This window comes from Lepisma saccharinum, chromosome 2 (assembly GCF_977018435.1).
Source record: "Lepisma saccharinum chromosome 2, izLepSacc3.1, whole genome shotgun sequence".
NCBI lineage: Eukaryota > Metazoa > Arthropoda > Insecta > Zygentoma > Lepismatidae > Lepisma > Lepisma saccharinum.
Genome location: NC_139230.1, coordinates 205,358,016 through 205,374,267, shown reverse-complemented (window position 1 = coordinate 205,374,267; position 16,252 = coordinate 205,358,016). Strand labels below are relative to the sequence as shown.

The following is a 16,252-nucleotide window of genomic DNA, read 5'->3' as shown; positions in this document are numbered from 1 at the left end:
GGCTTGACCGGGCTCCGTTCGATGAGCAATGGTCCTTGTGCCGCACTGTGTTTTTACCCTAAAGCAACAATTATGATTTTCTATTTGAATATTTTATTTGATGTCGCACTCCTTCCACTTTTATCTAATCGAGACGATGGGGATGGGTGATGATTAAATTAAATTGGTGAAGGGAAACTCACAAAGAATGCTCATGTCCAGGTGACGGAACTCGAACCAGGGATATTAGTTACTCTCTACACGGTTCCTGGAACCGCGATGCATGCTGTTTATTTCTGAAACACGCAGAAGCAGATGAAAGCATTCACACTGAAGTGGTGTAGTGCTACACGGCGTCAGTGTGAATAATTTCATTTGTTGCCCTGTACAGGTTCGGTTGTTCTAGGTAACAAAAAAATTTACTATTGTGAATGTTAGAAAATTATAGAGCTTGGACTATAAATTAAAACGCTTGAGACATAAAAACACGTTTACTGCATTTGATCTCATCTAGTTCTGTGGTTGCACTTGCATGTTTCATTGTTATTACTGGTAAGGGTATTTTTCAAATGGAATAGCTACTGACAAATGATCATCTAAAACTATTGATTGATTGATTGATTGAATTGGCTTATTTTACGTCGCTTTTCTGCCACTTTGGCTCGAACAATCTAAAATTGTGAGTAATAGCTAATGGTGGCCTTGTAATGGTAGAACCAGTACATAATCCTTTTCTTCATTGGATGTTGGTATATGTTCATTAATATTATTTTTATGGGTTGAAAGTAATATTTGTTATTCAGTTTCTAATGTAACCGGCTATTGGCCTACGTGTCTGGGAAGAAAAGTTAGGTGTGTGTGTGTTTTTTTTGTTTTTCCAGAAGGCGGGTAGTTTAAAAGCTTTTCCTTTCAAAACCCGGAGGGATGAAAAAGGAAGTCGTTTGCTGGCTCTTTTCGAATCGCCTATATAAGGGATTCTATTGAGTAGCGGAGGTTGGCATTTTTTCGTTGCTTGGGCAAGAGGAGAGACCTAGGAAAGTTCTCTCGGTGCCGGTAGTGGCTGTGGCTAGTATAGAAGGCTAGCGGTCACGGGTCAACCATTTTCATGGAGATAGTACTGATGGTCTCGGCCAACGTACAAATCTCGTTTGCACCCAAGTTTTAATTTTGTATTAAAGAAACAGCGTTTTTAGTAGTGGCTGTGGCTAGTCTAGGAGGCTAGCGATCACTGGGTAACCATATTTAAATAGAGATAGTTCTGATGGTCTAGGCCAGAGAACGAACCTCTACACACACACACACACACACACACACACACACACACACACACACACACACACACATATATATATATTAAAAAAATATTGCAATTTAACTAATTTGGATCATGTGGGGGGGTTGTTGCCTTTGTAATTCATCTGTACATATTTAAACAAGAAATAAATAGTGTTTATATATATATAGCTATCTAACGAACGCCTGGACTATCCTTTATAACAAAAATGAGAAAAGAACTGAGATTCCCCTATATCCATGGTATAGAATAATAACAAGAAACTGTATGGTAGTTATTCTAAGATGTGTATTTCGAATGAACCGTATTGTTAGGTCTTTTTTTATGTTTTTGCATCATATTCGCCTGTGGCAGTAGCGGAAAAAGTAACTGGTAGAGCCAAGACTGGTTACTGTCTAACAGAAGAGAAAAGGAGTAAAACAGCCTAAAAACAATTCTGTAGTTCCTTACACAAAGAACCAACTTTATTTGGTGCCTTAGTTAATTCGTATGAATGGACACGGTAAAGATAAACATCTGCAATGATAAATAAATAGATTCAGGTATGTTTCAACTGGTGGACCCTCTGTTATCCTAAACTGTGTTTATTGTTCACACAGTGTGTTTGCTTACCAGCTGAAAAAGGTAAATAACACTGCATACACCGAGATAGCCATGGCATTCGAGGTTTATGGTGCTTGAAACCTTTTGCTATTGAATTGAAAAGAAAATACACATACAATTTCCCTGAATCGTGAACAATATTATCATTTTGACTCAGTAATAAACTTAAACTATTAATATTTTTCAGTGAATTATTATTATATATTATTAGGCCAATAATATGAATTCCATCTAAAATACTAAGTTCTACAGGATATGTATTCAATCACTCCTTTGGTTACACCGAAGTTAGGCAAAAACGACAAGTATGAATAATCTTAATAATATGGCGAAAATAACAATATTTGTAATTCATTTTACAAACGTTTAAATTATTTTATTAATACTTACGGCGAAAGGGCGAAAGCAAATTCCTTGATAACTTCGATGCAGTCACGATACGAAAATTTGGAGGTAAGCGTGTTCCCATGAAACACCAATGGTTCCTCTGGACCATCCCAACAATCAACTAGAAAAATAGAAACAGTGCTTAGAAATACCGTGTATCTTAGATTGATGTTGATAATATAGGGATTCGGCATATTTATTTACATGTGGCGAAGAGCTTATATTAGTATTACATAACACACATAAACAGTAAAGAAATAGGGCATCACGCTACTTCAATGTGAATGTTTTCATTTGTCTTTGCGTGTTGTAAAAATGATTAACATGCAAAGAAGCACGTTGCGCGTCTCTCTAGTGCATAACGTTTCACAAATTAATGTCACATATACATAACTGCAACCAATACAAGTTGCCTTTTGTTGCGATGGATATAACCTTTCGAAATTTGGAGGATATGACGACAATAGTTGTATTAAATGTAAAACAAACTTTACACAAAATATTTACTTTTATATTTCCAATTATAAGTATATAAGGAATAAGTCTATTTTCAAAGTCATGAATATATGTTTTTGGACAGTATCTTCTATTCAATATTCCTTATATCAAATGTCTATATACAAGATAGGGGAAATAATTATTCCCAACGTTGTGAGTAACCATATTTGAAAATGACGGCATTAGTCCATTTTCTATCAGTGGAAACTGTTGTGAAGTATGCACAGAAACACCGTAAGGATTTCTTATTTTTGTCTGTATTGGTTTCCAAAATTCCTAGATTCTCACCTAATAATAAATAAAGTCTATGTACTGAAGGTTATTAAATATTATTATACTGTTATCACACACACATCCCTCGCGTGGATTACTGAACAGAAATGCATGAAAATGCATCATTTAAAGAAGTTTCGGTGGCCTAAAAGAGTTCGTTGTGTATTTCTTATGGAACAATAGAAGTAAGATGGTATGATAAACTGTTACAAAATAATTTTGTGACAAGAACGAATCTTTTGAAATGTGGGATTTAATTAACAAATGGAGACTGCGATGTGTCCAAAGTTATTAGGAAGGGCAAGAGGAGTGAACTGATAAATAAAGACGCGGAGAGGAAACCGCTTCCAACTCGAGAGGTGCTGAAAAATAATTGCGATGGTAGATAAGAACAGTGAGGAACTAGAAATTAAAAGGAATAACTGCTACGAAGAAGGGAAGGAAGATCTGAAAAGATTTTATCTTCCTCCGTTACGCATGGATGGACTAATAAGATTAACAAATGTTCACGCTTTGTGGTAAAGGGAGATTTCAAATCAAAGTGGCACCCACGAGTGGAATGTCGCTTGGTAGAACGCTCGTAAAGATGCGTCAAGTAACAAATGCGACCTTTAACACTGGAGTGGCGTTACATGAAGTTTGTGCCTGCATTAGACTTTTAAGACTTGTTTTCAAATGGTGTGCAGTTTGTCAGTTCGGTGTGAAAGCTCCCTTGGTAGAAATTGGAGACATAGGAAACGATTTATTCATTTATTGATAATTTTCCCGTACAGCATAAGCCATTTTAATCCGGAAAATAACAACAATAATAAACCAGTAAAACAAAACAAGGTACAAAGATAAAACAGAGCTAAGTTATAATACAGCGAAATCAACCCTGACAAGTCTGTTAAAGCAACAATTAATCATCATCAGCTAAGATTTCAAGGATATTAAATAGCAGTTGGACCTAACACAATAATACATGCACATCTTACCCAGTGTTCGAACCTGGGACTTCTGGCTTCGTAGTCCGTCACGTGCAACATTCCGTCAGGTACGCGTGTGTCAAATAGCTACAAGATTTTATGGATACTTTATGTATTTCACATTATACCCTGGCTTCTAAATTTATAATATTTATTTCAAGTATTTATTACATTTTATATTATACTAGCTGATTACCCGGCGTTGCCCGGGAATTTATTTATCCCAATCTTGTATTAGACAGGAAAATAATGAATTCTAACTATAGTGTAAAATGTGATCGTGAATGTCACCAATTACCTTAGCGACTCCGAAAACTATGGATTCGACACTAATCTAGGTCATTTGTGGCATTTTATTTTTCACCCCCTCTCATCCCCCATGCCGATATGTGATGAACTTGGAGTTGAACCGCATTGGGAGTGTCTCGAAAACTATGGATTCCATTCGCAACACAGCCTGAATATTAGACAACCCAAGAAACACTATCGTTGTGCGGATTGCATAAAGTCACGGATGTCTGTCTGTACGGAATTTAATATCTGTGGTTCTCGATTATTTTTACATGTCACTCCTTCCCACCCTACCCCTAGGGGTGCCAGGGGTGTCTTACCCCCACAGTATGTATTTCCAGATTGCAAGTGATACGTGTACCAAGTTTGGTTGAAATTGCTCCAGGCATTCGAGAGTTATTGCTGAACAAACAAACACACACATATACACATATACATCCATTTTATATATATAAAAATAAAAAAATAATATAAAATAGATTTATTTAATAATTCGAGCGCTAGAAGAGGAATATTTAAGTTTCGTCTTCTTTCATTTATGCACTAATCAGCTCTATATTTGGTAAATGCTTACCCTTGACACACCGACAACCACTGCCTAAGGCTCTGATATAACCTTCAACGCTGGATGGTCCTTTGAGTTGGTCCTCAAGCAGATAGGTGTTATGGGAAGCTGAGATGTAATAATGAGTGAGGGGATGATTCATATCCTGACAGACTTTCTTGTGGGCAGGATCGAAAATATCACATTCTTCAGATGACAAATACTTCGTAAAGCCTGTAATAGAGAAATTAAATTTCACAATATTAGACAATGCAATATAAGAATGAAAAAACATACGTCTGTGCGCGTATATTGAACTTAATACTGCCACTTTGCAAACAGTTTATGTTGAGTTGATTGTAGCTTCCTTCATATTAAGTAAAATAACACACCATATGAATGTCGTAGAAAATCACACATTCAAAATATGAAAAACAAAGCAGCTGCTAAATACAAATCTGCATTAATTGAATTTATGTATTCAATATATATCAAGTAAAGTCAAATTTGAAAACAGCTTTACTTTTGAAATTATGCATGAAATTAGATAAGAAACTAGAACACAAAATCACAGGGTAAACATAAGGGCTTGTGTTGATCATATTGTGCCACATATTAAAGGGTTTCAAAGCCCAAAGGTGACTTGCACTATCATAAAACATACATTTTTTAAGGATTATTACGAAATAAAGAAACAATATCCCGTGTTGGATGCTACATGAAACTGTAAATTCAACCCAATTAACCCCAGTGAATAACGTGAAAATTTTGAAACAAACTATGCTTTGGAAAACTTTTTTTTCCACTTATTTCAAAATACACTTGAATTGTATTGTATTATATATTATTTCTTTTTAGAATAAATTGAAAAGGTCTAACCCAAAAGAACGCTTATTACTTTACTAAGCCTTGAACCCTGAACCCTGAACCTGAGTCATATATCTACTGAAAACGACGGATGAGAGATCTGAGCAGTGACATTATTTTAGAACATTTATGCACGGTCCGAGAGGAAGTAATTAGAAGCATTTATGATCCCGTTATATGAAAGACTCTTGGATAAAACACTAGAACGCTTTCCAGAAAGTGAAGATGGAGTAAGACCAGTGAAATAACGACGATTGGCATGATTATGGTATGTTGAATACACGACTGAAGAAGGAACGCAGCAGTAAGTGTTGCATATCGAGAATCGAAGGCAGAAAGAAGAAAGACGCTCGAGGAAAAAATGGATGCAGGATTTGAAAGAGAGCTTGAAAACTGTGAGAAATGGATCATGTTTGGAGAGGAGAGGTGATTTCAAATTGTGAAAAGCCAAGAACGTTGCACCAGTAACAAGCAAAAAAATCCTTGTTCTTTGCGCATCTATTTCCCTAAGTATAAATTAATAAAACAGTAAAAATACTCACCATCTATCAACAACTGCCCATTTTCTCTAGCTTCTGGTGTCGGTTCGTATTTGGTGATAATTTGCATACACTTTTCTGGTGTAAGATCAGACATCTGAAATAATGGAAAAAATACATTTATTTGTGTAGCAAAATCAGATCAGAAGAACGGTGTATAATATTTGTAGATTTACATATTAAATGTATTGCAAAATTCAATTTTCGATTTTTGAAGCATTTCCATGAAGATGGCATGCAAATTGCTTGCTTGTAGAAAGAAATCTTGCAAAACCATCACTTTTGCTATTGGTAGGTTAACACCAACAGAAAAGTATATAAAAATATAATTTAATATTAAAAATCAAAGGAAAATGTAACTCGGTGATGTATCATTTTGAGCAGAATTTTCTTTAAATTTTTATTACTTTCAAGACAAGAGGTGTGATTACATCCTATGGATAATGTTAGTAAAAACTATAGAGCTACACTCTGTCCCGGGAATCTCTGGAGCGAATGGAAACACGTCCTGCGCAAGTAGGTCTCCAGAGGGCTCACAAATGAACGCTTGAGAGAGGTGAGAGGGCATTTGGAGATAACGCGGCTGCAGCTACCAGTCGTTTGCAGCAGCGCACACTGCTTTGCTTCTTCTACTCGCTTTCTCCTCTTCTCTACAGTCATTTTCGGCCTTGCTCTACAGACTCCCGAGACGGAGTGTAAGTAGCTTGAATATGACTGAACGGGTCACATGTTTCATTCTTCAAGCACGGATTTAAATTTATTGAATGATAAAGTAGGATTCAGAGAAGTCTTTGCAAAGCATTACAAAAATTGCATTTTTTTTTCACAGTGCAGGCAAACAGCGGATGAACCTTCTTCAGTTGCAAAAAGATCTGTGAATAATGATGGCAATTACAGACACACGTAGGTTGGGTAACGACGGACCATCCCATGGTAGGAACGAGTTCTTTGGTAATGTGCTTCTGCGTCAACTCCTCCCGTTCCGTGTCCCTCCATTTCTTTTCTACATTATCTTTGCAAATGGACCGTATTTGTTTTTTCGTTGTACCTCGAGTTGACAGTACTCGTTACATTTTCCGTAACACACTAATCGATTTTTTTACACTGTATATGAGGCGTAGCTAGGGAAGGGTGAGTGGGACCGTGTTCCCGGGCGCTGAGACCAAAGGGCACCGAACGGGCATAAAGGAAGAAAGCTGGAAACAACGCTATGTACCGTGAAAGTACTTCTGTTATGTTAAATTAATATGGTTGTCAGTTTTCAAGGAAATAGGTGCAGTAAAAATTCACTTGCTCAATTCGCAACACGAACGTTTTCATACTTCCGTCGTAGAGTTATCTACTTATCGCCGTATAGTTAGGCAATACACAACGCCTTGCAGGAAAGCGAGCATTTCAGGCTCTAGATATCCCATTTTTATTACTGGCGACTGTACAAGGTACCAATTAATGACTAAGATCCGTTAAGAACACCTGCCCTACATGACAACTCATTATACATACGCACGTCGAACTTCTTGTCGCAGATCCGTTTTGTGTTAATAAGTGAACGTAGCTGCATTTAAGACAAGACGAATATTGTCATGGGCGGATCTAGAATATTTTTTTCTGAGAGGGGTACAGAATATGCTGGAAGTATGTGATAAGATGTAACACTGAAATACACTGAGTGCTCACTGAATTGCGACCACCTACCTAATACTTTGTTGGTCCACCTTTGGCTCGGCGGACGGCCTGGACACGACGTGGCATGGATTCTACGAGATGCTGATATGTCTCCACGCGGATCTGACATATCAATCGAATGATACCAAGCACCTCCACCTTCTAAACATACATATTCAGAACTTCCGACACCATATATTGCTGATGGCATCCCATGAGCCAACTGACGTCGGTGCAGGATGAATGGTTCGAAGAGCTCGTTCCACAACATCCCGTAGATGCTCTATGGGATTAAGATCGGGGGAGTTAGGGGGCCAATTCATATGCTGCTTCTGTGTGGAATTTTCCTCCAGCCCAGCAAGTACAGTCCCGCCTCGGTGGCACTGTGGTCCTGGAAAGTGCCGTCCCCGTGCCGGTAGAAGTGTTGCATTGTGGAGTAAGGGGTCTCCTACCACCTCTACATAACGGATGTCACACGTCGGTTCATACACACCAATGGTCCCAGTCCATGCCAACAGAAGAAATCGTACTCGCTTGCAATTCTGCCTCTTGGTGGTCGTTGCCCCGTTTTCTTTCCACTCTATGTACGCCTTCACTACACTGGAACGGGCGGATCCGACCAGTGTCGCTGTCTGGGTTATTGACGCACCTGATGATCGGGCACCCACAATCATGTATTTTTGGAACGACGTTAAATCCTGACCACCTCCAATTTTAACGTGTGCTGTTCGACTAACATCTAACATGTAGCGTTGTGTCTACACATTCAACACGATACTTCCAGTCGGTTGGTCACGTGATCAGAGCAGCTGCTGGGCCGTTCCATGTTGTTTGGAGGGGTAGTCGCAATTCAGCGAGCACTCAGTGTATAAATTGCAGATATTTCGACTTGCTTTTTTTCTGGGAGAAACGTTCCGGTACTCTTCTACTTGTATTGTTATTGTGTTGATCAGAACAACGAATGGGCGTCAACAGGAAGAGTCAAGGGGGTCATCTTGAATAGAAAAAACTACCTATTTCGTTTTCCTCCCTCTCTTTAATTTGTAACTCTTTTGTCTCTTTCTTTCCTTGCATCTTCTTCCTATCTTTACAACTTATTGAGTTTTATTTGTTCGTGTGTACTTCCTCCCTTCTTGATCATTTCTTCTTCTATGTTTTTCTCCAATTTTCTGTCTGTTTTTCTTTCTCTCTATAGATCTTCTGCTAATTCTCTTCCTTCTCTCTCTTTTTCTGCATGTTTTTCTTCTATATTTCTCTTTACTTTCTCTCTAGCTTTCTATTTCTCTTTCTTTCGCTTCTCTCTCTCTCTCTCTCTCTCTCTCTCTCTCTCTCTCTCTGTTGTATTTTCTGTATTTTTCTCCCTTTCTCTTTCCCTATTTCCTTCTCTTTCTTATTTCTTTCCTTCTTCTATCTCGTTTCCTTATTAACCTCCTTCTCTCTCTGCGGCTTCTTTAATTCTCCTACTTTCTCTCATTCTCTACAGCTTTTTGCGTCTCAACTTTTTTCAGTCTCCCTCAAAACACTTATTTCTTAAGATGGCATACATTATATCAACATATGTAACTGAAGGACGCAGCTTTTCGATTTGGTGCCGTCTTTTCCCCTTGGAAAATTTCCTGCTGGCGCCCATGTAAGAGGTACACAAAATATTGTAGTATGTTCATAAATGATAAATACGCACATTTCATTCGCTAAAATAAAGTGTTATTATTTTGATTCTCACCTACAAAAAGGTGCCGGCCGGTACAGTAGCGTACTGCCAGAAAAAAAAACAATGTGTGTGTGGGAGTGGGGGTTGGGGTGGGGTGTTTGTGTGTGTACATATGTTCACATCAAGACAATTACCTACAAGGATTTGTTTGAGGTCAAATATGTAGTCAGAAAAAACTAATCGGGATTGGACCTTCAAATTGGAGTGATGTACAGTCACATACACTATGGGCTTGTAACGAAACCGTTCATTTTCAACCGTATCATTACAACCGAGAAGTGTCAGTGACTGTATCAACACCAGTAAACGAACCCAGGATTATTTGCTTGATTTGATTTTTTAAGTCCACTTTATGCACAGTAAGGCTAATCGGGACTGGACCTACAGTTTAAAGTGGGATCCGAACCACTATGTGCCTCCAGCGGGTATCGAACCCGGGACCCCTTGATTACAAGGCAACGACGCTACCACTGCGCCATCGGGGAGGCCCCAGGATTATTTGATCATAAGATAATAGTATTATGAGATTTTTGTGAAATAAGAGTAGATCTACGTTAATTGTATTAGCAATGACTACAGAAAGAAAGGCATAAGCTTGAGAATTATTTTCCTGCCGCAAAACTGTAACAAACATGGGAAATAATTGACCCGGAATGTTCTAGCCTTGTGTCTATTAGTTAATGTTATTGTCTTGTAACCAACAAGTTCCGGATTGGATTTCCGGTGTCGATATATTTAAGTGTCTAATAAATCTAATCCCGATTCATCCATTTTTGCTAGATTTTGTTTTAATCGTTTATCACAAGTAAGGGACGGCTCAAGTGTGTCTTAATCGTTCTAACATATTGTTATCATTATTTTCTATAATACTTAGTTATGTATATTGGGAGCGACACGTGTCCCCGTGTCCCTTTCCTCTAAATCCGACAACGCGTATTGTCATAGAATAGTGGGCGCTGAGAAAAAAAACTGATATTACGTTTACTAAGGATTCCTTACAGGGCCGGGAAATTGTTGTTTGCGCGGGAACAATAAAAAGAAGAATAAACAAAGAGAAAACTAACATTTGCGGATATGAAGCAGCAGTGTACCCATTCCTACTCTCGCCCCGAGCATAGCTACGGTTCTGAATGGATGTGCAATGTTAGGAAATAAACATGACCTAGAGACGGAAGTTCTCTCAATTTTAAATGTAATAACATAATCAGGCAAATTGTTTGTTTCCGTTTACAACCCCGGAAGATATGAACTTTTCTTATTTGCAACTATGCTGTCTACTCTATCCTGTGTATTTAAGAATTTATGTGAGAATAGAAGACGGATAATAACCTTACTAACTTCCGCGGTCACACCACTGAATCGTACAGGGTCTGTCTCCAAGCACATCCAGCTGCTAACAGTCAAGAAAAATTGATTGCTATACTCTACCCCTGGAATCTTTGGAGCAAAGCAAAGACTGGTAACTGCAGCCGCGTTTTCCCCCCTCCACGCAATCCCGTTTCTTCCTAGTTGTTCACTGGCCGAGACCTCTCGAGTCACTACTTGCGCAGAGACTTGCTTTCGTTCGCTTGCTACAGACATTCCTGAGACAGTATACAAGCCTATACTCTATCCCGGGAATCTCTGGAGCAAGGTCGCGCATAACTAGAAAAGGGCAGAAAAAGAGTGAGCGGAGTGAAGCAGTACACGCTCCAGCATACTGCTGGCAGTCGCAGTATGTTTCCCCCCTCCACGCAATCCCGTTCCCTCTAACGCGTTAATTTGTCAAGCCCTAGCGAGTCATTACTTGCGCAGAGACTTGCTTTCGTTCGCTTGCTCTAGAAATTCCAGAGACAGTATACAAGCCTATACTCTATCCCCGAAATCTCTGGAACAAGGTTGCGCATAAAGGCAGGGTAGGGGAGAAAGCGAGAGGACAGAGCGAAGCAGTACATGCTGTTGCAAAGGCTGGTAACTGCAGCCCCGTTTTCCCTCTCCATGTAATCCCGTTTCCTCGCAGTTGTTCACTGGCCGTGACCTCTGGAGGCACTACTTGCGCGGAGACTTGTTTTCGTTTGCTTGCTCCAGAGATTCCTGGGACAGAGTATAGGTGTCCCACTTTTATTGCCGGCGACTGTACATAATGCGACTTTTACAGTAGTCAAAAGTTTTGCGAGCTAGTGCTTGGATGACGCATGAAATCACGGAATGATGAATATAATATTTGAATTATGAAAGGTTGATTGATTTAGTTTCTTTTACTTCGCTTTTATACCACTTTTGGCTAATTTTCAAAGATGGGGATGAGTGATGACATGATGAAATTGATGAATGGATACTTACAAATATCCATGCCCAGACTGGGATACGTACCCGGAACCACTGGCATTATGATAGGGTTGATAACTCTTCTTTCTTGTCAGCGAGAGTTTGGACATTACCTTCGGCAACCACTTTTTAATTTACACGCCGCCTTACACACCGTTTCTACACGAGGGACTACACCAACAAATAAAGTTAATTTATTTTGAAATTCTCCACCCTGGATTCGACAGAGTGCATGAATTATATCTAACTTCGCGGAAACCCTTTGAAACGAGGATTTCCCTCCTATCAGACTCGTTCCGGGAGGAAGGAGAAATTGCATGGGGAATGAAGGTGACGCGAGGCGGTTTCCTAGGCAACGCGGGAGAAGAATATTGAAGGAGTTAACGAAACCGTGAGAACAAAAGGTGTCGTGCGGAGAGGCTAAAGGCGCCTCACGGGGAATTATATTGATTGCACACTGAGACTGGTCAGTGAAAGCTAATTTTAAAACCCACCACCTGCATGTCACTAAATGTTCCTGCAATCTTCTCTGTTAATAGGAAACTTTAAATATGTTGCAGGAAGTTGAAGGCGACGTAGTCATGAGCTCTTAACATTGTAGGGCGTCTGACTGCCACGCGGGAGACCCGGGTTCGATTCCCGGGTGGGTGAACCAAGGCCTAAATTTGTACCCGCATAAAAACGGCTCTGTGGCTCACCCAGCCTCAAATCAATGGGTACCTGGGGTAAAGCCGGCCGGAGCGTGGTGCTGATCACGTCACCTTCAAAATGACCGAGATCGAGAATGTTTAGGGCCCTACCCCCACATCCGCTAAATATGCCTGCTATATGCACGGGGAACTTCACCTTAACTTTGTACTAACATATAGGATACATCAGAGATACACATCAGAGATTTGCAATCTTCTTATCAAACTTGCTGTATAAAATATTAAGTCCAAGGGCGGCTAAAGGGCCGGACGAGTGTCCGGGGCGCCAGACTGGGGTGTCCCCTTGATTTAGCGTCAAAACATTATTTCTGATTACACAAGCGTGAGTTTATTTTGAATCCACTTTGTGCAGAGAAAGGTTAATAGGGACTGGACCTACAGTTTAAAGTAGGTTCTGAACCACTATGCTCCTCCACCAAGTGCGTGGCTGTTTGTTTTAAAAAGAGTTGGATTTATTGTTGACTAGAATTATTTAAACTTACTGCTGCATAACATAAGCATATGCAAAATCATGTAGCAATTTAATGTACGAGATTACTGCTATTCTGATGTCATTAAGTATGAATTAAAAACACATACTTAAAACAAGCGTTTTCTTTAACAATAACACTTAAAGTATTTTAAAAACAAGGCTATAATTTTTCGTCACTAAAACCGTAGATATAACATGGTTATGTTTTCTATTAGAGGAAGGTGTAAAGTAAGAGGACCAGGACAGAGAGGTGGGGGGCGCCACAAAATCACCTTTTAACTTGAGCCAGGCCCTGAATATTTAATAATAACCGTGGTGATCTATTCTTTATCCCCGGAATCTGTGGAGCAAAGGGTGCGCGAAGCAGCAGAGAAGAGGTGGAGGGAGAATCGAGTGGGCATAGCAAAGCAGTACACACTTTTGCTAATAACTGCAGTCGCTTCCCCCTTCACGCAATCCCGTTCCCTCTTACGCGTTCATTGCTCGAGCCCACTTGCGTCAGGTTCGATACCCGGTGGAGGCACACATTGGTTCGGATTACACTTTAAACTGTAGGTCCAGTTCCGATTAGCCTTACTGTTCATAAAGTGGACTTAAAACATCAATCAATCAATCAAAAACCTCTCACGTCAGTATTTGCGCAGGGACTTCTTTTCGTTCTTTTGCTCCAAAGATACCCGGGACAGAGTATAGTCGATAGGGCATGTGGAGAGACGGGCTCGTTTTCCACAAGCAGAAAGCTAAATGCATCAAATAGATTTGATGCACTAAACAGTGTTCTCTCGCCTTTGCAAAGAACCAGGTTTACAGTTTGATGCATTTTTATAACGTTTGCAAAGGTAAACCAAAGTGTATCACATGCTGCAAGTTTCTATGTCGAGCTGCACTTTAATGCATCAATTTATGAGTGTTTTTATGCATCTTTCTCGATGGCACACTTATACATTTGGTCTGTGCTACAGACTTATTTACTTTTTTTTTGTTTCGGCTGATGCATTTACTTTTCTGTGTGCATAGCGGATGATCTCAGGTAGGATCTTTTCCGTCAAAGTCACTGCACAAATCGACTCTCTGGGTCTCACCAAGCCTTCAGTTAATGGATACCTTAGGCAACCTTTTGGGAGGTAAATCACTTACACTCTGTCCCAGGAATCTCTATAGCAAGGGCACGCATAACGATACAAGGGGAGAAAGCGAGTGGGCTGAGCGAAGGAGTACACGCTGATAGAAATGGCTGGTAGCTGCAGTCGCTTTCCCAACTTCCACGCAATCCTGTTCCCTCCCATGCGTTCATTTCGAGTCACTACTTGCGCAGATACTTGTTTCCGTTCGCTCGCTCCGGAGATTCCCGGGACAGAGTATACAACGCCGCGCATAAAGGTAGAAAAGAGGAGAAAGCGAGTGGGGAAGCAAAGCAGTGCGCGGTAGCTACAGCCGCGTTATCTTCTCCATTAAATCCCCTTTCTCTCGTGCGTTCATTGGTCGAGCCCTCTCGCTTCGGTACTTGCGCCGAGGACCAGTTTCGTTTGCTTGCTTGCAGTAGGGATGGTCGGATCCGGATACGTTTTGCCATCGCACATGCGCTTCTTTGGAAAGTAAGAATGTGTTTATAACATATTGTTACTTGCTAATATATATATATATATATATATATATATATATATAATACATACATACATACACACATATATATATATAGTGTGTATGTGTGCGCGTGCGCGATTTGTAATTAATTAATACACTTACAAGGGAGGTCTAAGTCTCCCCCTCCGATTTCCATGAAACTTGGCAGGTGTATAGAGCCCCCCCCCCTCAAATGTCAAGATGAGGAGAAATTGAAGTGGGGATCTGACCCCGAAACCACGTAAATATGGCATAGGAACAAACAGGGGGCATAGGGACTCTCTATACACCTGCCAAGTTTCATGGAAATCGGAGGGGGACACAGGGGTCAAATGCCCACTTAAATTTGTCCTCATCTTGACATTTGAGGGGGGTTGCCCCCCTAAAACAGTTTTTTAGCCGAAACAAAAAAACACGTATTTCTTTATTTGGGCCCGTTTATACACACACCTGCCAAATTTCATGGAATTGGGAGGGGGACACAGGGGTCAGATGATCCCCACGTCAATTTGTCCTCATCTTGACATTTGAGGGGATTTTGCCCCCTAAAACAGTTTTTAGCTGAAACAAAAAAAAACAACACGTATTTCTTTCTTTGGGCCCCTCTATACACCTGCCACGTTTCATGGAAATCGCAGGGGGACACAGGGGTCAGATCCCCACTTCAATTTGTCCTCATCTTGACATTTGATGGGAGGTTGCCCCCTAGAACAGATTTTTAGCCGAAACAAAAAAAAACGCGTATTTCTTCCTTTGGACCCCTCTATAAATCTGCCAAGTTTCATGGAAATCGGAGGGGGACACAGGGGTCAAATGCCCACTTAAATTTGTCCTCATCTTGACATTTGAGGGGGGTTGCCCCCTAAAACAGTTTTTTAGCCGAAAGAAAAATAACACTTATTTCTTCATTTGGGCCCGTTTATAAACACACCTGCCAAATTTCATGGAAATGGGAGGGGAACACAGGGGTCAGATGATCCCCACGTCAATTTGTCCTCATCTTGACATTTGAGGGGTGTTGCTCCCTAAAACAGTTTTTTAGCCGAAACAAAAAAAAAAAAAACACGTATTTCTTCATTTGGGCCCGTTTATACACACATCTGCCAAATTTCATGGAAATCGGAGGGGAACACAGGGGTTGGATGTATGGATGTATAATTGTCTTTTCCATGAATCAACGCATTGTTGCAATTAAACTAAGAGCAACAAGTAATCTAAATAGTGAGAAAGTCAACTTCTCCATCGGTGTTGAATGCAACCTTAGACCACATCTGATGCTGTATACATCAGAGACTACCTCTTCGTAAATAATTCTGAAAACATCAAATTTTATCTGATGGAAAGACCAGATGTATCAGAAGTTGATTTATGGGCTAATATTAGTTTTCTCATAAACTTCTATGATTTATAGGCACAAAATATTCTGGACGGAAGTGTCATTTAACGTAAATTAATGAACGAAGAGGTAGCGCATTAATACAACAATAATTATTGCACATTTGCTTGCTTTTTTTAGTGCTT

At 39.9% G+C, this 16,252-nt stretch overlaps 1 protein-coding gene across 2 annotated transcripts in view; it reads right to left on the bottom strand.

The window, feature by feature from the left end:
- Nucleotides 1-16,252, bottom strand: part of LOC145984281 (inactive phospholipase C-like protein 2) — a 744,169-nt gene that overhangs the window by 116,876 nt on the left and 611,041 nt on the right. For both annotated transcript variants that reach the window (XR_014441294.1, XM_083117918.1), the window contains exons 7-9: nt 6,247-6,340; nt 4,868-5,071; nt 2,267-2,384 (exon numbers count right to left, since the gene is read on the bottom strand). Coding sequence is in view for 1 of the 2 variants with exons in the window: in XM_083117918.1 (XP_082974044.1) it covers nt 2,267-2,384; nt 4,868-5,071; nt 6,247-6,340 (416 nt within the window). In the remaining variant the exon portion in view is untranslated. The remainder of the gene's footprint in view (nt 1-2,266; nt 2,385-4,867; nt 5,072-6,246; nt 6,341-16,252) is intronic.